General features: G+C 65.3%; 2 protein-coding genes across 3 annotated transcripts; one reads left to right on the top strand and one right to left on the bottom strand.

Annotated features, from left to right (window-relative positions):
• The first annotated feature begins 395 nt into the window (after positions 1-395).
• Positions 396-4,225, top strand: LOC118255637 (CYFIP-related Rac1 interactor A-like). The gene is made up of 10 exons (XM_035561979.1): positions 396-465; positions 2,191-2,312; positions 2,379-2,484; positions 2,655-2,791; positions 3,007-3,084; positions 3,204-3,320; positions 3,489-3,568; positions 3,654-3,780; positions 3,969-4,039; positions 4,162-4,225. Exons 1-10 carry the CDS (start codon positions 396-398, stop codon positions 4,223-4,225), a joined length of 972 nt encoding a protein of 323 aa, XP_035417872.1.
• A 2,388-nt stretch (positions 4,226-6,613) lies between these two features.
• TRIT1 (tRNA isopentenyltransferase 1) lies at positions 6,614-20,655 on the bottom strand. Of its 2 annotated transcripts, none has more exons than XM_035561977.1 (11): positions 20,467-20,655; positions 16,656-16,796; positions 16,106-16,204; positions 15,706-15,854; positions 14,735-14,877; positions 14,365-14,476; positions 13,965-14,077; positions 12,818-12,895; positions 11,297-11,406; positions 10,842-10,959; positions 6,614-8,450 (listed from the first exon to the last, which is right to left on the bottom strand). In XM_035561977.1, the coding sequence occupies exons 1-11, from the start codon at positions 20,653-20,655 to the stop codon at positions 8,191-8,193; spliced, it is 1,512 nt and encodes a 503-aa protein (XP_035417870.1). In that variant the 3' UTR covers positions 6,614-8,190. The 2 variants fall into 2 exon arrangements, with proteins under 2 accessions (XP_035417870.1, XP_035417871.2); XM_035561978.2 differs by having other exon boundaries at positions 14,807-14,877.
• Positions 20,656-21,690: the final 1,035 nt, after the last annotated feature.

The raw sequence follows: 21,690 nt of genomic DNA, 5'->3' as shown, positions 1-21,690 counted from the left end.
GCTCCCCACCCAGCCCCATCACGTAGGGACATGGGGTCACCCGCGGGGTGGCCTGGGGAAGCCGCTTGGTCCCGGCAGGCTGGGGGCCGGGCGCCTCGGCGGGGGCGGCGCGGCGAGCGGCACCCACAGGAAGCGCGACGCTCGCGAGCCCGCACCCCGCTTCCCTCCCCGCCTCGAGAAATAGAAAACACAGAGGTGCCGGGACAGCGGCCCCGTTTCCGCACACACGGCCTCGCAGCCGGGAGGGTGCAGCAGGGGCCGGGGGGCGCGGGGCCCGGCGGGGCGGGTGCAGGTAGGTGCCGTAGGCGGCGGGGGGCTCGGGGAGCCGGGGTGTCCAGCCGCCGGTGCTGGTGCTGTTCCACTCTGTTTGTTTCTCTCGCTCAGGTCTGCTGGCCATGGGCAACCTGATAAAGGTATTGGGCAAAGATTTAGAAAACTGTCCTCATTTTTTCCTGGATTTTGAAAGTAAGTCCCGTGAGTAGGGCGGGCGTGGGGAGGGGACCAGAGCCACCGTGGTGGTTGCTCCCCAGAAGATGGGGACGGGCACAGTGTCCCCGAGCAGCCCTGTGTCCCCAGGGGGCAGCCCCGGATGCACCCCGTGAAGGGCTGCGTGGGGCCGGGGAGCAGGGCCCAGACCCCGAGAGATGCCCCACGCCTGAGAGCACCGCTCCCCGCGGGTCCCGCGTGGGGACACGTCCCCAGCGAGTGGCAGGGGTGCGGGAGACATCCCGGCAGCAGGACCTGGCCCAAGAGGCCCTAAGGCAGGTGCCTGTTGCCGTTTCAGCTGGTGGCACCGGGCGGCCATAGGGCACGTCCCCACCACCTCCACGGCGGGGACAGTCCGGGGGCAGGGGACAGGAGGGAGGCAGGGGACGGATCGGTGCTGCCCGCCAGGCCAGGGGAGGGGTGTGTTGGTGGCAGCCTGCACCCGTGGGACGGGGCTTGGGGACCCCGGTCCAAGCTGGCCCTGGGCTAACTGGGCCAGGGGAGCGTGGCCTGGGGTCGCTGCAGGCTGCGTGTGGGGCGTTACGGGGGCGCCTGGCTCGGCGCAGCTCCGTGGCCCCCCTTCCTGCCTCTCCCCCTCCTTCCTCCAGGGCTACAGCTCAGAGCAAGAGCGAGGGGTATAAAAATAGTGCAGCAGCAACCACCAGCCCCGGCCCGGCGGGGAGAGGGTGTGTGCAGCTCGCTGCGCGTCCCCAGCACCGGCACATCCCAAAATAGCCGCAGGGGCCAGGGGGCTGGGGCCCTGCAGCCAACCCAGACCCAAGGCACGGGACCTGCCCGGCTCCCGGTGGGTCCTTTGGGTGCATGCAGCCCGCGACCGCCCCCAGCCCTCTCCAGCCCCCTCCTCCCAGGAGGGATGGGGCTGTGGGTGCTCCCCAGGACCCCCGGTTTTGGGGCCAGCTCTGCAGCGAGAGGGGAGCCACCTGCAGCCACGACCGTGGGACTCGCTCACCGCATCGCCCTCCTCGCCGGAGCCCGGCAGCTCTGCTCTCCCTTCGCTCCTTCCTCTCCATCACCCCATCCGCAGTGCCCATCTCCATCGGGGGGAAGAGGCTGCAGCCGGGGCTGGGAGCTCCGCGGGGTCACCGGGAGCGCCTCGAGCCCCCGGCACACATGGGGAGGACGGGGCTCTTGCCGCCGCTGCCCGCAGCCCAGCACCTCTTCCCCGAGCACCACCTCACCATCACGCTTTTTTCCTCTTGTTTCTTCTCTTGCAGGTTTCACATGGGGAACCTTCTTAAAGTGTTGACTTATAACGAACTTGACCAAGGCCCTAATTTTTTCCTTGACTTTGAAAGTGAGATGGGATTTTTATTTTCCTTTTCGTTTTACTTACTATGAGTTCCACATCCACGCCATTTTGAGTTCCCGTCCCCGTCGCCCATCGCATTGCACCCATCCCAGACGTCCTCCCCCTCCCCACTGTCCCAGGGGCTCCCCGGGGAGGGGGCTGCAGCCGCCGGGGCAGACCCAGGGCCAGGAGCTATCGCTCTGCCCCTCTCCCCCGCAGCACCCCGCAGCTCTGGGGGGCCAGCCCAGGGCTGGGGGCTGTGGGGGGCCCTGGGCACCCGGTCCGCAGGCTGGCAGGGCTCCGCGGGACGGGGGCGGGCACCCCACTCCGGCTCCGGCTGCCCGGGCCCCGCTCAGAGCCCTCTGGGTTTCTCTCCCCGGGGCGCTGCCCTGCAGATGCGCAGCCGACGGAGGCCGAGACGGCGGTGTGGAACCAGGTGAACGCCGTGCTGGAGGAGGCGCAGGGCGTCCTGGCCGAGCTGCAGTCCTACACGGGCGCTGGGCAGGAGATCCGAGAGGTGGGTGCAGCCCCGCCGCCCGCCGCCCGCCCCGCGGCTCAGGGTAACCCTGCCGCCCTCCCGCAGGCCATCCAGAACCCCGGGGACCTGCGGCTGCAGGAGAGGGCCTGGAGCGCCGTGTGCCCCCTCGTCGCCAAGCTGAAGCGCTTCTACGAGTTCTCCCTGCGGCTCGGTGAGGGTCCCGAGCCCCTGTCCCCACCCTGCACCCCCTCCTGTGTCCTGTGCCTCCCCCAACACGGGACCAGAGCAACTCTGGGGGTCCCCGGCCATGAGGTGCCCTGCCCCGTGCCTCGGCTTCCCCAGCCGGAGCTGGGACGGTGACCGGCGGCGCTTTGTCCACAGAGAACGCCCTGCGGAGCCTGCTGGAGGCCCTCACCAGCCCCCCGTATGCCCCCACGCAGCACCTCGAGCGGGAGCAGGCCTTGGCCAAGCAGTTCGCTGAGATCCTGCACTTCACCCTCAGCTTCGACGAGCTCAAGGTACCCCCCCCCCATGCCCCCATGTGGGCTGCAGGTCCCTTGGCGTCCCCACGCCCAGCCCCGTGGCACAGCAGCCAATGTTTTGCACGGTGCCAAGATCGTGCAGGAGCCGAGGGCTGGGGGGGGGGCACTGCTGCCCCCAGACCACGGGGCTCAGCCCAGGTGTGCCAAGACAGCCCCGGCCCCAGCCCCTAACACAGGCCCCCCCTCCGCAGATGACCAACCCCGCCATCCAGAACGACTTCAGCTACTACAGAAGGACCATCAGCCGAAATCGAATCAACAACCTGCAGGTGAGAGGCCGGTGCCCCCCCCCCCCCCCGATGGCTGCCTCCCCATAGCGGGGTGCAGGGCTGGGGGTGGCTGGGGTGGGGGCAGCGGGTGCAGCCCCATCACCCCCCGTCCCCTGCAGCTGGATGCGGAGAGCGAGGTGAACAACGAGATGGCCAACAGGATGTCCCTCTTCTACGCCGAGGCCACCCCCATGCTCAAAACCCTCAGCAATGCCACCACCAAGTTCGTCTCGGAGGTGAGCGGGGCTGGGGGGGCCCTCAGGGGGCAGAAGGCTCAAAGCAGCGGGGCCGAGCCCCCCCCTCCTGCTCCAGCTCCATGTGGGGACCAGGCTGGGCTGGGGGGCCGGGATGCGCCCCCCCGGGAGCTGGGAGGGTGACAGCCCCTGGGTCCTGCCCGGCTGCAGAACAAGACCCTCCCGATCGAGGACACGACCGACTGCCTGAGCACCATGGCCTGCGTCTGCAGGGTGATGCTGGAGACCCCGTGAGTACCCCCGGGGGCGTTTCGGTGCTGGGGTCCCTGTGTCCCCCCCCCACCCCGTGCTCATCCAGCCCCTCCCCTGGCGCAGGGAGTACCGCAGCCGCTTCACCAACACCGAGACCCTCCTCTTCTGCATGCGGGTGATGGTCGGCGTCATCATCCTCTATGACCACGTCCACCCCGTGGGGGCCTTCGCCAAGACCTCCAAGATCGACGTGAGTGGCCGTGGGGAGCGCGGGGGGTGCCGCAGCCACCCCGCTCCTCCCGACGCAGTGGCGATGCCCGCGGGGTCCCTCCTGCTGGAGGCCCCCTGGGGACGTCTCTGGGCTGCTCGAGGGGAATTCGTCCCCCCCGGGGGGGCCGGGAGCACCTCCCGCTCACTGCCTCTCTCGCTCCCTGCCAGATGAAAGGGTGCATCAAGGTCCTGAAGGACCAACCCTCGACCAGCACCGAGGGGCTCCTGAACGCGCTGAGGTGAGCGGGGGGCCGGGGGACACGGGGGCCGGGGGACACGCGCCCCAGGGACCTGGCCACGGCTGCAGGGGCTGCGGGGGGAGCAGTTTGGGCGCCCCGGGGTGACCGTCGCCAACCCCCAGGTACACCACCCGGCACCTCAACGACGACACCACGTCCAAGCAGGTCCGGGCCCTGCTGCAGTGAGCGCGGTGCCCGCGGGCCGCGTCCGCCACCGCGCACGTCACCGAGTTATCTACGCCCATGACCATAGTGCTCGTTTGTACAGGGGGAGAAGGGACAGAATAAACACACAGAAATGTAAAATCCAAACGGCCAAGGACACCCCTACGCCCTCCCGCCGCCCCCCTTGCCCCCCCAGATCAGCACCCGCTTCTGGGTGCGGGTGGCACCGCGGGGGCACAGCGCCCAGGGAGCCCGGGCTGGGGGTGCTGGGGCCGGGCAGGATGCGGCCCGGGGGGGGGGGGGGGGCAGGCCGATGGGGCTGGGGCACGTTTCGGGGAGGGGGCTCGGGGCTGGCGTCGCCCCCGTCCCCCCGCGGGGAGCGGGCATTGCTGCGGCTCGGCCCCACCCGGGCGATCTCCCGAGGAATTCCGTCGCCACTCACCTCTTCTTTTGTACATTTCTCTTTTTTTTTTTTGGGTGTGAAATAAAATGGCATTTAACCCGTTCGTGGCCGGAGCGGGGCCGTCTCTGGTGCGTCCCGTCCCGGGCACGTCCCGTCCCCGTCCCCCCCCCGCCCCGTGTCACACCCCCCCGTCTCTGCCGGTGACCCGGGGCCGCCGGGGAGGGGGGCTGCGCCCCAGGGTGCTCCTCCCGCTGCCGGGGCTGTCCCCGGGCCAGCAGCCGCGGCCGGGAGGTGCCGCTGCCGGCAGGTGGCCCTGTGACACCGCCACACGGCCGCCCCGTGCCCCCCCGCAGGGGCCGGCCCCGCCGCGAGGGGGGGGCCCTGCGGCCTCGGGGCGGGGGGGCGGGTGGGATCCCCCCGCGGCCCCCCCGGTGGTACCGGCACCTCCCGACCGGCGGCTCCCCCCCCCCCCCCCCCCCGGCCTCTGCCTCGGGGCTGCTGCAGGAAGCCCCCCCCGGGTCCTGCCCCGCCCCCCGGGTCCGCCCCCCGAGCCCTGGGGATGACAGCGCGGGACCCCCGCCCCCGGCCCCCCCCCCCCGCCCCCGCCGTTGCACAACCTCGGCCAACGGCGCTTTTATTTTTAGGATCTTGCGACACGGCCCCCCCCGGCCCGCCCCCCCCAGCCCCGCCGGGGTCCCGGCCTCGCGTCCCCCCCCCAGCCCGGGCCCGAACCCCCCCCGGCCCCCGGAGGGCAGCGGGGGCAGGATCAGGCCCCGCCACCACCGGGGGCAGCAGGACGGGGTCGGGGCACAGCGAGGAGGAAACCGACGGGCGTGGAACCGCAGCGAGCACCCGCCCGGCACGGGGAGACGCCGGGCCTGAGAGCAGCGAGGGGTCGGTGCGGGAGGAAAGCAGCCGTGGGGCCGGCAGCACCCCGGGAGCCCGGCAGCACCCCCGGGGGCCGCGCACGGTGCACCACGGAGCCCCAGGGGTGAAGGAGAGCCGCCGGGTGCTGCTCTCGCTGCCACGGCACCTCAGGGACCTCCCTGCGCCCTGGTCACCCACTGCGCCTGGCACCGAGCTCTGCTGGTGGCTGGGGACAGGAGCCCACCCCAGAAACCCAAAGCCCAGCACCCGGGTGCCAGCGCCCCCAGGGCCCAGCTCTCCTCCACCACGAGCTCTCTGGCTCAGCGCTGGGCCTGGCCAGGCTGGTGAGGCTGCAAGCGGTGGGGAGCGCCGCCACGCCACGCCAGGCCCGCAGGTTTTCTAATCCCAGTGTAATTAATGACCTTATCTTTGGCCAAAGCCATTTAGATTAAGTGGCTGGTGTGATGGGCTGGGCGGCTCCGGCTGCACAGATGGAAGAGCTGCGTTCGTCTGGGGATTAGCAGAGGGCAGATGGAGCGGTGCCGCTCCCCATCCCCAAACCAGGGGACTGACGGCAGCCTGAAACCCGAGAGCACAACAACTTTCTCAGCAGGGCCGCCCCAGAGGCCTCCTGCATTGTTTGCCCTCTGCGGGAGGCCGGGCAGGGCAGAGCCCAGGAGCAGGAGCTCAGCAGCCCGCACCGAGCTGCCCCGTGCTGCCAGGAGTGGACGGGTGCAGCCCTTCCACGGACCTCAGGCACAGTCCCTGAGCTGAGTCCTCCCCAAAGCAGGCATCAGCCTCGTCCCTGGAGAGCAAATCATCGCAGAGATGCTGGCCCTGGCTCTGCAGAAACAGAAACCCGTGCACTCATCCACGGCCCCTGCCTCTCAAAGCAACCTCACCTTAGCAAACTTACTGCCTCCTGCTGCTGGCAGGGTCGGGGCGTGCTCCCACTTCCTTCTTCCTGGTCCAGCCGTAGCAAGAACAAAGCAGAGGACAGACCCCACGCTCCCGGGCCCCACAGGAGCTGCTGCCCCAAAGCAGCACCCTGCAGGGCAGGCCTGGGAGACCCCCGGCCGTGGATCAGCAGAGCATCCCTTAGGAGCAGGCTCACGAACAGAACAGACTAGACACTGGTGTGGTGGGGGAATAACATTTATCTGCAGGGATAACCAAGTTCACATTAAACCACTTAAGGACATTAAATTCACTCCTAACAGCACCGTGGGCTGAGTGCAGGAGACAGGCCGGATAATCCCCCCCCCCCTCACTCAGAGCTGCCTCCACGATCCCACCGGGGCTGGGGAGACGTCTCAGCGGCGAACGGGGCTTCGCACCCAGCCCCACGGGCATCTTGTCCATGCAGGTTACAGGAACATGGTTCCACACCACGTCCCTCGCTGTGACCCCTCTGCTGCCTGCTCCAGAGCCCGGCTGAGCCCACGTCCACACACGTGGATGGCAAACAAGTCTGGGCTGGAGAAGAGGCTCAGCTGCCGCTGCACAGACCCAGCGACACCAACGTGGTGCCCAGTGTCCCAACGCTGGCGCCCGGCTCTGCACAGTGCTGGCAGAGAAAAGCAAACTCAAAGTCCCCTCCAGTCCGAGCTGCCAACACACACGTATCAAGTGGTCCCAGGCAGCTGCCCCATTACGGAAATAATTCAGCGCTGGGGAACACGAGCCTGAGGTTGAACCTAACCCCCAGAGAGAACGCGGCAGCAGATCTGCCCACAGCCCCTTCCCTTGCGGGCTGAGCCCCGGGAGAGGTCTCTTGCCACACGGTGATTCGTGAGCAGCTGAAGGAAAAATTCATGCTCTCCCGCCCCAAAACCCTCCCAGGAGGGACCACCTTGATTGCACCTGCCAGAAGAATTCCACACGTCCTGGAAAGGGCCCTCGTGGCTTTCACCAGAGCGGCCCCTTGGGGAGCGAGGTGGTGCCGACGGCGCTCGCATCCTCCAGGAACAACGCCGAGACAGCCTCGCTGCCTCGCGGCCGCGCACCACAAGGAATTTTCTGCTCAGCAACTCGGATTCAAATGCAGGGCCAGTTCCCACTGCCAAACCACAGTGTAAACCCCCGGGAATTCAGCTTTAACTAGGACAGCCTCATCTGTTGCAAACTCGATGAGATCATTTCCAAGTTCCTGTTTAACAGGTGCCAGCTCTTTCTGCACCTGCTATGTGCATACGGAGCGCCCGGCCTCCGCCGAGCTGAGAACATCTGCTCAGCTCCTTCAGGAGCTGCAGGAAAGGTGGCTGGGAGAAGGGGCCAGGGCTGGACATCCTGCCCCGTGTTCACCTGGAGCAGGGAACCTGGGCCAGCTGAAAATAGAGAGCAAGAAAGCTGAACTTTTTAATAGGCAGGGGAACCCGCAATAATCCTGCGGCTTTATTTCCATATAAAAGCAAAAAAATATCCTCTCCACAATAAAGGCAGTAAGAACTCACTCAGCCCCTGAGCTGCGCTCGTGGCCAAGCCGGAGGAGCGCAGGGTGTTTGTCTCTGAGAACAACACGTCCGCATGCCAGCAGAGGCTCGACCACCCCAAGGGTAACGCTGCAATTCGGGCAGGAGCTAACGCTCGGCACGGGAGGATGCTCCCTGCAGCCCTGCCCCCAGCCCTGCCCTTTCCAGGTGCAGAAGCACGGTGACACGGCAGGACAAGGCCACGTGAGAGGCTCGGACACAGCCTTTGGTCGTCACTTTGTCACTCACACACCCGCCTTGTCCCCCATCAGTGTCTCAGCTCGTTCGGGCCGAGCCCACCCGGGACCCGGTGCCTCCTCGCCGTCCCGGTGGAAGCGCGGCTGCTCCGCGGCGCCGGCTGCTCCGCAAGCCTGCGGCACAGGCACGCTGCGGTCCTCGCCCGAGGTCTCCGCGCCCCCAGCGTCCCCCCCTGCGGCACAGCTGGCAGCCTCCAGCTTCCTGCTCTTCTTCAGATGGTGCAGGTGGGATTTGGAGCGCGTGTGAGCTGGGGGAAGAGGCAAACAAGCGTTTAGCTCTGGGGAGCGTGGAGAAGGGAACGCCTGAACCAAGCACCCTCGGTTCCCATTCTTCCACTTGAGGCCATTCCCACAAAAAAATGAACTCCCTGGCCCTGCCCTGGCTGTTTCTCAGGGCACTTCCAGGCCAAATAATCACGGCACAGAGAAGAACAACCCTTTCAAGCCTTGTCACGAGCAGAGGAAGGACTGGGAGAGGGACAAATCCCAGGTCTGTACACAGAAAGGTCCAGACCTTCAGGATTCAACACCCCAGCAGCTCTGCTCCGAGCTGAGACCCAAGCGCCGGGAGGAGAGAAGAAAGGCGAGTGTTACCCAACGGGCGGCACCTTGCAGGATGCGGGCGAGGTTGTGCAACTCGCCCCAAGCCCGTGGAACGCCGCCAGGATCGTTTGTAAGCCCAGCTGCCTGCGCCGCAGCACGGGGATAACCCGCACGGCCACCGAGCGGGCAGGGACTGAGCCCGGAGCACAACCGAGCTTTTGCATAACTGCAGGGCACGGCTCGCAGCTACCGGAGCTCTTCAGCAGAGTCTGATGGAACAGAGGCGTGACCCCAGAGAAGCAGCTTGTACTGACACACCGGGGTAGCGAGAGCTGCGTTTCTGCTTAAAATCACAGAGTTAAGGGCAGCAAAACCTCCCGTATCGGTGGTATTATCTAAACAGAAGACGCTTTGTCTAACCAGACCAATGGAACATCCTAGCAGGGTGGTTTTGCTATTTCCAAGAGATCAGAGCAGCAATTAAAGAGCAAACTTTTCAAGCAGGGCCTTAATTAAACAAGGGTATGTGCTTGCTGAATCAAGGCCCTGAGGTGCTTTCCAGTCCTCCTTTTCTGCCAAAGGATAAAATGACATGCAAAGCTGCTGCTTTATCACAACGCTGTCGGGTCACCCTCAGCTTGAAATGAAGTCTCACCTCTTGCAATTTGTTGCAAGCAACTCCAAAGCTTGCAGCGGCTGCAAAAAGCACTGATTTCAGCTGGTGTCTGGGGAGGCGTGCTCTTTGAAGTCCATACAAATTGCAAAGTTAGATAAAATGTAAAAATCTTCCAGAGCCAGCGAGGGACCGGGAAGCAGTTCCCAGAACTATCTGTAACTTGTCTTAGGGAAGCAGACCAGATTGCAGATTGACTCAGCCCCCACTGCTGTTTTCACTTCCCTTTGACTCTCACATTTTGCAGTTACAAGTTACACCCAGGTTTTGGGCCACTTTTCTCCTGCCATCTGAAGATTTGAGCCAAATTCAGCTAGAGGCAGAGAACACCCAGCTGGTGTGGGTTCAGAAAGGTATCATCATGCAGGACCTGGAACAACATCCCCAGGGGACAGGCAGTCACAGCTGTGGTGTGTGGGGCATCCTGAGGAGTTCCAGCTCCGCCATAAACCCTGCTGGACCTGGCAGACTGGCACAGATCCCGACCACTTTCAGAGCCCCTGGTTCTGGAGTAGGCAGAGCTTCTTCAGAGCACCTCGGAGCTAGCGCAGCTGAGACTGGCTACCATAACAATTAAACTGGTCTCGCTGTAATGAGCTCCCCACTCTGAGCCAACTCCCATCTGCTTTCGGCAGTTCCCCGGATCGATAGGAATAAAGGGCTCGTTCAAAGCCGATGGCCTGGGCACAATTTCTCTTTGCATTGTCTCTGCATTTGGGCAACACACGGAGATTTACCAGGTTCATTTCTGCAGCCGGTTTCTTGACTGCTTTTTGTTTCTGGTTCTCAGCATGAGCCTCAAGTGCAGATAAATTCACTGAGTTAATCTGATTCCAACTGAGCTCTTTTAAAAGTAAGTCTATTGAAAATAGAAAATCCTTTCCTATTGCCATTACAGCTAGGAAGATTTTTTTTTTTGAAAAACACACAAATAGGAAGAATACGCAAATAGGAAATATTGGAGCGTAACTGAGCTATTAAAAGCGTTAAGAAACTTTCACTTTATACAACAGCATTTTAGGAGGAATAAATTTGTTCCTTGCCTTTTCACAAAGTATCTGAAGTGCTGAAAGGGACCAGCAGCCCAGACTAAACACAGGCAGCTCAGAGGTTTGATGCTGCGTCGAGCCCCCCACGTCTGGCACGATGGCAGAGTGCTGACCGGGTGCCGGGGAAGGGGGGCAGCCCGACAGATGGCTGCTGTGGCACAGCTCCTGCTCCCCCTCTGGGCTTGCAAATGGCTGCTTTCATAGCCGGGCCGTAAACAATCCTTGAAAGCCCACGATCACGCGCTGAGGGTCAGCCGGCCGGCCAGGCAGAGGCAGCCAAGGAAGCTGCCCTGCTCTGCAGAGTGCCTCGCGCTGCTCCCTGTGCACAGCCCACACACCCCAAGGTTTCCTCCCCTGCCCGTGCTGGGCCCTACCTGCCCACTCCCGGTCCCCGATGATGACCCTGTCGCAGAGCTCGCACACGCGATGACGCCGTTTGTTCTCGTTTGCGTCGAACTCCATCTTTACGGGCTCTGCCGGGGGCTCACGTCCCTGCAGGTTAAATAATGCCTCAAATAACTTTCTATCAAGAAGACTCGCTGTGGCCGCGCTCGCTTTGGTTAGGATTCAGACTGAATTTTCTGTGCTCAGACACTAAGGTAGCAGGACAGAGGCTGCAGTTTCACCATGCAGGACAAGCGGAGTACTGAGCATCAGGAGAAATTCTCAGCCTCACCACTGTCACTGCAGGTAACGAAAGTCCACGGCTGGACCGAACCCAGACAGCCCCATTCGTGGGAGAGCCCAAGTGCTGAGTTACGGGGCCTGGAGCAACCGAGGAACAGGCTCCTCAGCCACAGCTCGCACGTTAACTCCGGTTATCCTGTACCTGGATGAAGCTCTCAACGATCTCCAGAGCAGGTTTCAGCACATCCTCCTCCCACCGCAATTGATCAGACACCTCCAGGCCATACACCGGGGGCACGTTGGGGCCAGGACCTACAGGGAGACAGCACGGCAGGTGGCTGCCAGCACCGCAGCCAGGGGCGCCCAGCACCCCCAGCTGCCAGCAGCAGGGTCCCCCAGGGGTCTGCACTGTGCCGCGGGGGATCTATTCTGGCATCGAGCACTCAGAAGGGAACAGCACCAGCCTTTCTGGAGCCAGAATTAGCAGAGACCTCAGCTTGCGGGCAAACAGTGAGAATAGCTAAGACCTAGGGCAAGCATCCGCATGGCTGCCTGCCTTCAGGAGAGCATTACAACATTGGGCCGCACCGAGCAAACGCTTCAGCGCTACTGCAGTCCACTGCAGGCTGCAGAGGATCAAAAGCTAGATCCAGGCACGAAGCAAAGCCGTGCTGACAAGGAGATGCACCCATGGAGCCTGAGTAAGGATCTGCTGGTGCAGGCTCCTGGTCAGCTCGCGGCTCAGAGCTGGAACTGCCTGCAGGGGCCAACGCGCTCAGCTCAGAGCAGCAGGACACAGCAGGAGCCTTTACCAATGCCTCCACCTGACCAGACCGTTTCAGAGCCACCCCCCTGGCCCCCCGAGCCCAGCACGAGGGCACGGGGTGCTGGCTGCAGCCCAGCGAGGTGAGGCGGCTGCAGCTGGGGAGCACCCACTGCCATCAGCGAGGTCGCTGCCCCACCACAGCTCACCTGCCCGCAGCCGTTGGGCGCTCGGCCCTGCACGGACAAAGCCATCAAAGGCCGCCGCGTGCCGGCCCCCAGCAGGTGCTGCCTTTATTGCTGGAACCACAACCAGGCTCCCGACGGGGCCGGTCTGGAGCACACCTGCCACCAGGAAGGTGAGCCACAGCCACCAAGCACATGGCTCCAGGAAAGCTTTTGCACCCAGTTCAAAGCCTGTCTTTTGACTCGAGTTCCCCCCTGCCTTTTTTTTGTTGTTGTTGTTTTGCCCCCACCGAGCACCTTTCAACAAGTGCCCGGCTCCCAGCTGCTGCTGCTGGCCCTGCTCCAAGGCTGGGGCTGGGACAGGGAAGTCCTGCTGGCTCCCTGCCACCGCAGCGAGCAGGGCCCGGAGCAGCCCAGGGGCTCCCGCTCCTAATCCCAGGGCAGCTGGGCTTCTTGGCCATGCAGGGGGCGAGCGTGCGGGTGCTGCTGGGTGCCCCCCCAGCCCCTTGGGAGCCATCAGTGGGGTAGGGACACTGCAGCCATCGTCAGCTCCAGCCACCTGGGCACAGGGCTGAGCGTTCGCTTGCTTTGTTCTTGGGAGGGGAAAATCTTCCCTTGATGGGCAGCCAGGGGTACGGGAGCAGCAGGGGGAAGGAGCTGGCTTTGTGAGCGTCAGGGCAGACAGCCTGGGGCTAGGTGAACGCACACAGCGCCACGGCAAGGGGGGAGATGCGAGGACAGAGGTGGCGAGGCAGTGCAGGGACAGAGCACTTACGTCTCAGGAAGCGGTTTCGGACCCATTTGTTCTGCCTCCGGGCATATCTCTTGGTCACCTGCTTCAGGGCCTGGATCCCTTGGAAAACAGAGGAAGCAAAAAGCCCAAAGTTCAGCACAGCTCCACGAGCTGGGCTCAGAGCGGAGTGAGAAGAGGCTGCTGGCTCCAGCAGGGGGAGAGCGCACAAAAGGAAGGTTTGTTCTGGGGGCACCGTGCTGGGGTAAGGGAAGGGTTTGTAGTGCCAGCTGGGAGGTCCCCAAGCCAGCAGTGAGCAGCAGTCACAGCGAAGCCACCAAACCCTGCTGGACAGGGCGCAGGGGCAGCGGCAGCACAAAAGGGATGGAAAAAGCGTCCCAAATGCCCTCCAATGAAAACTAGGCAGAAAGGGCCCGAAACCACCACCCCAGAAGCTTGTAGCAGGTAGGACGACCTCTTCATGGGCTGCACTGTTCTCCTAACACCTCATGGGAACACTTCTCTGCTCAGACCGAGCCCAGGACTCCTCGTTCTATCCGCAGTGGGCCCAGAGGATGGTTTACCACTGTACAGCCTTTCAATATTTAGTGCCAGACTTATCGTTACCCCTCTGTAATCTCCCCGTTAGCAGACACAACAAGCCCCCTCTGCACCAGACTTGTTTTCAAGCCCTTTATCACTTCCGTGGTTTCCTCAGCCTCCAGCTCCCCTTGGCACCGAACCCTCCTCGACGGCCTGACGCTGCCCAGGACCTCTGCCGTGCTGAGGAGCAGAGCGGCTCCCTCCTCCCCTAACAGCAGCGCGTCTGTCCGGACCTTCTGAGCTCCGTTTCATTTCTTCTTCCTGGCCTTGTTCTCCCCAGCAGTCACCGCCCAGCTGGGATCCCCTCACCCATGTTACCGGTGCTCCAGGTCACAGCTCCCACTGCCCGGCACGTTTTGCAAGAGGGGCTGGGGGAAAGGAGGGAGGAATTGCTCTGGGTGTGCTCAGAGCTGCTCTGGAGCACTGGAGTCCCTGCCCCTCTGGCCTCAAAGTGAAAACTGCGTGCAGAAAGGTGCAGCTCAACCCCTGTGAGACCTGCCCCCGGTTTGGGCTTGGCTCAGACCATCGCGCTGTCACCCGGAGCCGCGTGGGGCAGGGGGATGTAGGGCACGCGGGGCGCTGCCCCCACCTCTTTGCAGCAGCAGGGCACTGGTCTCGGGCGAGCAGCTCCCTTCGCTGACGAGGTACTCGTGGAACTCCTTGAAGCCGATGGACTGGAAGATGCCGTGCTGGTAATCTTGGCTGGAGTGCAAGACAGCAGGCAGGGGTTAGGGCAGTCCCCTTCAGAACAGGGAGATCTCAGCCTTCCAGACACAGCCGAGATCCCTGCGTGCCGCCCAGCAGGGACCCCCCCAGGTGACACAAGCCCACGGTGTCAGGGGACAAGCCACACCAGACACGCAGGAACGCACAGCAGTGCCTTCAGTGACGGCCCACGCAGCTTTGCTGTCTGCTGGCCCTGCTGCAGGACAGAGCCCAGCACCGGGCTGGGTGGGACTGGGAGCAGGGGGAGCTGGCGTCTCACCCACCGGTTTTCGGCCACCTTCTGTCGGTTGTAGCGGCGGTGGAAGTCCCGCAGCTCCTCCAGCAGTCCTGCGGCCAGCATGTCGTCCACCCGCTGCTCCAGCCGCCGGTCCAGAGCTGGGAGGAGGAGGGCAGGAGATGCTGAGCTGTGCCCTCGGGAGGCCCACAGCCGGACCTTCGGCACTCCCAGCCTCCCAGCCCAGCCGAGGACGGCAGAGGCCAGCAGACGAGGGGAGCGAGTCCTCTGTCACTGCTGCTGGTGCCAAAGGAATTGCTGCCTCGTGCAGGGAAGAGGCTGGGGCAGGAGCAGGGAGCCAGCCCTCACCCCCATCGCTGCGCCCACTCAGCCAGGAGCTGTGCGAAGCCCACCCTCACCTGCCTGATCTGCATGAAGCCACAAGATACAAGAATTGGGGTATTTCAGGGGCCCCCCCAAGGGTCCTCCACCTTCCTCCTCCTGCTGCTGGTGCAGGATTTCACTGTGGGGGATCCCTGTCTCTTCAAACACTTGGAGGCTCCTGTAAGCAGAGACAGACAGAGCTCAGAGGCTGGGTGAGGATGAGCTTTCCCATTTCCCTAGCAGCCCTGGGGGCTGCAGCACAAGGAACCGCAGACACCCGCTGCGATCCAGCCCTCTCATGTGGGGGGAGGGCAGGTTTCTGCCCCCTCCCGTGCCGGGCACCCTGAGCACACCCAGGTCCCGGGGGCACAGCGCAGAGCCCAGCGATGGCACCCCGGGAACCCAGAGCGCAGCCACCCCCTCCTGCCTGGCACCAGCACAAACCCTGCAGGGGACGGGTCCCTGGCTCCAGCCCTTCCCTTCCCAGGCAGGGCTGCGGGGAAGGGCCCAGCGCTGCAGGAGGCTGCGAAGCTTCGCCGCCAGCCCAGCCCAGCCCTGCCAGGGGGGTGGAGGAAGCTGCACGGCGTGCCCCAGCCCTCCGTCCCCCCGCACCGTGCGAACGGGGTGGGTGGTGTTCTGCTCCCCCCGGGCCAGGGCTCGGCTGGGATGGGCCCGAGGAAGCAGCAAGCCTGGTCTTGCTGCCGTGCTGTTCCCACAGAGCTCAGGTATGTGACTCAGCCAGCACGGCAGCTTGCTCCTTAAATAGCTCCAGATAAACCCTGCTGCTGGGGAGCAGCCCTGCCGTGCACGAGCCGGGAGCAAGGCGCTGTCCTGCACCCCAAGGGCAGCTCGGGCTGGGGGCCGTGGGGCCAAGGGTCTGAGGTCAGTGCTCCGAGGTCCCCAGCAGGCTCGGAGCACCCGCCTGGGACAGGAGAGCCCATCCTGCCACGCTCCCAGGCACGCAGCTCCTTCGGGACGCGTGCTGGGCTGAGCACGCCGGGCTCACCTGGCCACTTTGCGCTTGTCGTGGGGGTGCAGCTTGGCCGCCATCTCGGGGTCCACCTGGGTCAGGCGGCGGTGGAGCTCCACGCCGTCCAGCTGCTCCAGCTCCACTTTCCTGTCGGGGGCCGGGCTGGGCGCCGGGCTGGCCTTCTCCTGCGGGGCACCGGGCAGCCCTGAGCACAGCCGCTCACCTGCGGGCCCTCCAGCACGAGCAGGACGGCTGCCAGCCCCCACGATGACCTCCAGCCCCCGGGACGACCTCCAGCCCAGCCCCGACGGGTGCAAGAGGAGCCTCTGGCTTTCCCTGCCCCCTCTGGCAGGGGAGCACCGTGCCCAGCCGCGGGCAGCCCGCCCAAGCGTGGGGCTCCCCCCTTCCCAGGGGTCTGGCAGCCCCAGCACGGTACCTTGGTGCTGACGAGGACCTTCCAGAGCAAGGACTCGATGTAGTAGTTGGTTCCTCCCACAACGATCGGGATCTTGTCTCGGGCAAAGATATCTTCGATGTGCCACAGTCAGGGAGCACAAGCAGAGGCGCGCGGTGCGGAGGGCTGCAGGCAGCGCCTGCTGGGCCTGACCCCCTGTGATGACCCCACGCCAGCGGGGCCCAGACTCCCCCCTCCCAGCCCCACAGAGCCGCTGAGGCTGCAGAGCAGGGACGTGGCTCGCTTTCATCCCCCACCCGTGCCACCTCAGGGGCACGCAGGGACCGCCAGGGAGGGCAGTACCCGGCTCAGCACGGCTGAGCGCAGCGAGGGTCCTGGCGAGGGGCTGCCCTCAGCGGCAGCTGGCTACAAGCAGCTCAGAGCCCCCCTTGCCAGAAGCGTCCTCTGGAAACAAGTGAGCTCCTGCGAGGAGCCCAGGGCCGAGGCAAACACCGAGCTCTCTGGCGGGCCCGCCTGTGGAGGAGGGAAGCCCGTATCTGCCGGGCCAGGCAGCCCGCAGCTGGAAGGATATCAGAGCCACGGCTTTGTCTCTGAAATCCACCACCGTGTAGTTGGAGACAAGGGGATCCACAAAGCTGATCATGTGGTGCCTGCAGAGGCGCTGTTCCTGGGGAGAAACCTTGTTTGTGATGATGTCCAGGCCCTTGTACACCTGGGGGAGAGAAGAGCCCGTCACCCACCTCTGCGTGCACGTCCCACTGAAGCCCCCCGGCCCCTGCTCCTTCCCCCAGGCCTGCTCCTTCCCCCAGGCACAACCACGGCCTGCCCCCGCCGCCCCCAGCCCCGCGAGGTCTCCGAGGAGCGGCGCAGGCAGCAGCAGGAGCCCCGTCCCCGCAGGGCAGCGGGAACCCTGCCAGCAGCGGCTCCTGCCAGGGCCGGGTTGCCTCTTCTGGTGCCTGGCCGAGTTGACAAGCCGCCGACAGACAGGGACGGAGCCGGGACCCGCACAGTGGCCGTCCCGAGGGGCTGGCAGCAGGCAGGTGGCGGGCACACAGAGCCCTTCTTGCTGTGCAGGACGCTGGCCCCGCGCCGTGCCAGGGACGTGGTGCCCGCGGTGCCAGGCGGCGCTGGGGCTGGGGCTCTGCTTCGTGCTGAGGCCACGCACAGCTCTCGGCACCTCCTTGCCTGGGACAAACCGGGTGTGGGGAGAAGGGCCTGCAAACGGCTGCAGCCATTTCCTCCTCCGTCGCCCAGAAGCCAGGCTCCCGGGAGCAAATTTCCCCCTAATCCCCCTGAAGAGCTGCCAAGCCCCCAGCTGCAGCGCGGCCCCCACCCGCCGCCACCCCCGGTCCCCGGCAGAAGGCCAAGGTGACGCAGAGGTGACCCGGGCAGGAGGCGCGGAGCAGCGGCCGGGACGAGCTGGGGTTACTGGGGCAGGGAAGCCCGAGCCCTGCTCGCAGCCGTCCCGCCAGCTTGGGCGGCTCAACCTGCGGCCGCTGCCTCCCTGCCTCTCCCACCGCAGCCTGTCCCTGTCCCCGGAGAAAGGCTGCCCCGGGGGCAGGAAGCGAGGGGGGAGCGGGAGGGCAAGGAAATGCTCCTCCTTTCTGCCCTGCAGGCACCCAGCTGGCTCCAGGGGCCGCGAGCAGACAGGAGAGGCCCGGGAGGCAGCTCCGTGCCAACGCGCCCCGCGGCTGCCTGCAGCCTGCTGATCACCTGCCCATCCAGCCCAGGTCTCCGGCAGACACGGAAATCCCAATCCAAAGCCTTTGAACCCTGAGAGCTCTGGCTCGGTGTCTTCCTGCCCCAGCAAGGGCCGGACCAGCACCCCAGCACCCCAGCTCCCCCAGCTCCCGCTGCCTGCGGTCGCAGCCGATGCGCACCCCTCACGGCTCCCAGCGCCCGCGCGGGCCGGGCTGGGGCTTGCACTTCGTGCTCAAATCCCCCAAGGTTCTCCTGGAGATTAAACACCGAGAGCCTCCCTGAATCTCTGGAAACAAGAGGAGGAGGAATGCGGTGTCTGTGTGGGCCGGGGGGGAACAAAGGCAGCCTTCACACCCGCGCAGCCAGCGCAGAGCCTTCCACCAGCTGGCAGGGCCGCGCTCCGAGCCCTCCTCCCTCCCGCCGCCCGCTTCTATTTCCAGCGAGAGGCCCAGATAAGCCTTCGGTGCTTCCTAAGGCCCCAAACAGATTAGCAGCAGCCCGGAGCAGCAGGCCTCCAAGACACCGCGCGCAGGCTGGGGACTAAAGATACTTAGCCCTGGTGGTGCCCTCCCACCTCTGCCACCGAGGGTCCCGTGGCGAGAGCCCCGCACCGTGCAGCCCGGAGGGTGCACAGCAGGGACCCCCCGCGTGGCCACGCCAACCCCACAGCACCGCGAGGGACCAGGGATCTCCCAGCCGGCCAGGGGACGCAGGAAGGCCCCAAAGCACTCCAAAGGGTGAACGGGAGGCAAGGTTCGCCCCCTTCTCTGCTCCCTGCCACGAGGAAGCTGTCAGCAGAGCTTTTGCCAAAGCCCTTAAGGCGTCCCGAGGTGACACGCTGACAGACAAACACACCCAGTGTGCACAACAGCCTCCAGAGGACCTCATCACCGCTGCGAGTGCGACATCTGGATGGGACAGCGGGACCGGGAAGGGCCAGGGCCCTCCAGCATGCTGGCACCGCGGCCGCTGCGCTCTCACTGGGAAGCGAGACTGGATGCACCCTGCAGGGGAATGGCTTACTGCTGCAGGGAGCTCCCGGGATGATAAACGGCGCCAGAAAGGGCAAAAAGAGAGATTAAGGGGCCATCAGATTAACCAGAGCCGCGTGCAGGCAGCAGCTAAGTCTGGAACTTCACCACGGTGACCCACGGCGGTGACGAAGGCGCCCTGGAGACAGAGGGTGCCTGTGTGCACACAGGTGGGCAGGGGCTGCCCGGCCCCAGCTCGAGCAGCTGCCCCCAAACACTGCCAGCGTTTGTCAGACCTCTGCAGCACCCAGCGGGGCGCAGCCATGAACGGACAGAGGGGCTCGGGGCGACACGGTCGCTGGCAGCTGTCGGCTGAGAACGGGCAACGGGGTTTCTGAGCCCCACGACTCCTCCGCGAGGACGCTGGCGCCAGCTCAGGGATGTGCGGCACCGAGACCTCTTCCCCGGGAACAAAGCCGGCAGGGAGGCAGACCCAGCTGGCTGCTGCGGCCGCCTGAGCAGGGCACGGGGGTTAGTGGGGCGCGGTGGGGGCGGCGCGACGCGACGGCCGTGCCTGCAGGCAGCCGGGGGCTGGCCGAGGCCACGCGGAAGGCAGGCAGCTCCCCGGGGTAACAGCGCCGGGGCTGCTCGGCTCGCGCTCCGCAGTCACGCTAGGATGAGATTAAAAGGAAAGGAGGACAAGAGCCACTCAGCCTGGACGCCATTGGGCGCCTGCAGCCAGAATCCTCCCAGCGCCTGCATTCCCACAGAGGGCTCTGAAACAACCAGAGCACAAAATACACGCTTCAAAGCATCCAGGGGCACGAAATGAGAGCCCACAGCACGCCAGTCAGCCCCGGCCACCTCCGCAGAGCTCGGGGAGCAGCTCGAGCCTCGTGCTCCCAGCAAAGCTGCCCCGGTCCAGAGCGGGCGTCCCGACAGAGCAGGCCGGCACCACGCCGGGCTCAAGCGTTAACCTGATGGGAAGTGCTCCCATCAAAGAAAAAGAGTAACAGAAGTGTTGATTAGGAAGGAAAACACGTTGCTAAAACAGTAACAGAATCCCTGCAATGGCTGAACTCCACATTTTGTGATGAAGCTCTTATATCCGAAAGCAATTAGGACCAAAACACCGAGGCTCAGTTCCCTGCTGTTCACTGACCCCGACCGCACCACCACGTCCCAGAATCACAGAACCACCTAGGTCGGAAGAGACCTCCAAGATCACCGAGTCCAACCTCCGACCTAACACCAACAAGTCCTCCACTAAACCATATCACTGAGCTCTACAGCTAAATGTCTTTTAAAGACCTCCACGGATGGTGACTCAACCACCTCCCCGGGCCACGCGCAGGGAAGGTGGGACTGCAGGCCGCGTCCCTGGCGAGCAGCAGATCTTGTTTTCGATATTTTTGCTTGCTCTTCCCCCAAAAGCTGAATCTCCCCCGCCCCCGCCGGCCCAACACGCTGCTAAACGCCCCCCCCCCCCCGACCCCCCCCAGCCCGCCCCTTCCTTCCCCGGGACACAGGGGCCGCGCTCCCGGAGCGTCCCCCGGGGCCGTCCCCACCGACACCGGGCTCCGGGCGCCGGGGCCCGGCTGCGGCTTTCCCCGGGCCCCAGACCCGGCCGCGGGCCGGGTCTGGGGCCCGGGGAAAGCCGCAGCCGGGCCCCGGCGCCCCTCCGGTGAGGCCTGCGGGCAGGCCCCGTACCTGCATGGAGTCGGCGCTGACGATCTCCCCGCCCAGGCGCAGCCCCAGCTGCACGGCCAGCGCCGACTTCCCGGTGCCGGTAGCGCCCAGGATCACCACGAGCGGCCGCGGGGGAGGCGGCGGGGCCCGGCCCAGGCACAACGCGGCCGCCGCCGCCGCCATGGCCCGGCCCGGCCCGGCGGCTGCCATAGGAACGGGCGGGCGGGACGGGGGCGGGCCGGGGCCGGGGCCGCCCGCGGGAGGACGGGGAGGGAAGGGAAGGGAGGGCGGCCCCGGGCCCCTGCACCGCCCCGGGCTCCGGCCCTGCCCCGTTCCTGCCCGGGGCCCCGGCCGCTGCCCGCTCCCGGCCCCTTTCGGGCTCCCCCGGCTCTGCCCCGGGCGGGGGGCAACGGGGGGGAGGGGGGGAAGGACGCTATTGCCATGGCAACGGGGGTGCTGTTGCCAGAGCAACGGGGAGGGGGGAAGGATGCTATTGCCATGGCAACGGGGCAAGGGGAAGGATGCTGCTGCCATAGCAACGGGGCAGGAGGAGAAGGATGCTATTGCCGTAGCAACAGGGCGAGGGGAAGGATGCTGCTGCCGTAGCAACAGGGCAGGGGAGACGGGCTGTTGCCATAGCGACAGAGGAGCTCGCTGCCCTGGCAACCGAGAGGCAGAACTGGTCGCCACGGCAACACGGGGAGATGCGGAGGGGCGGCTGTCCCCATGGCAACAGGGCCGGGGAGGCAGGGATGCGTTGCCGTGGCAGCTGGGGGGGGGGGGGGATCTGGGCAGCACCCTCTGCCGCGGGATGGGGGGCACGGCTGCCGGCCCCCTTGCAGGCACTGCGGTTGTCGGCGCCTCGAGAAGCCGCCCCGAGAATTTGCCAGCGCGGGCACGAAGGTGGGCACGGCCCCACGGAGGTGCTGCGGGGTCTGAGCGTGAGCAGGGCACTGTGCGTGTACAGCAATAAACCCCCCGGGCCGGGCAGCGTGAGCTGCGATGGCCACAGCCGACACCTGCCGACTGCAGGCAACGGAGGACGAAAAGGCTGCGTGTTCATTTGTGCACCTGATAGCACTGTCTGCTTTCGTGGTTCTTACCGTGACAGTGTGATAAGAGACCTCTGCTTTAGTAACCAGGGGAGTCTGGGGCAAATACATGCACGTACATGGGCTTTAAGCAGGAGAGCTCGAAGGTATGTGCAAAACCGAAACTGCTCCTCCATCCAGTTTGAGAGCAGCT

This window comes from Cygnus atratus, chromosome 23 (genome assembly GCF_013377495.2).
Source record: "Cygnus atratus isolate AKBS03 ecotype Queensland, Australia chromosome 23, CAtr_DNAZoo_HiC_assembly, whole genome shotgun sequence".
Classification (NCBI taxonomy): Eukaryota; Metazoa; Chordata; class Aves; order Anseriformes; family Anatidae; genus Cygnus; species Cygnus atratus.
Note: the sequence above shows the minus strand (reverse complement) of the source record. Positions and strands in the feature narration are given on the sequence as shown.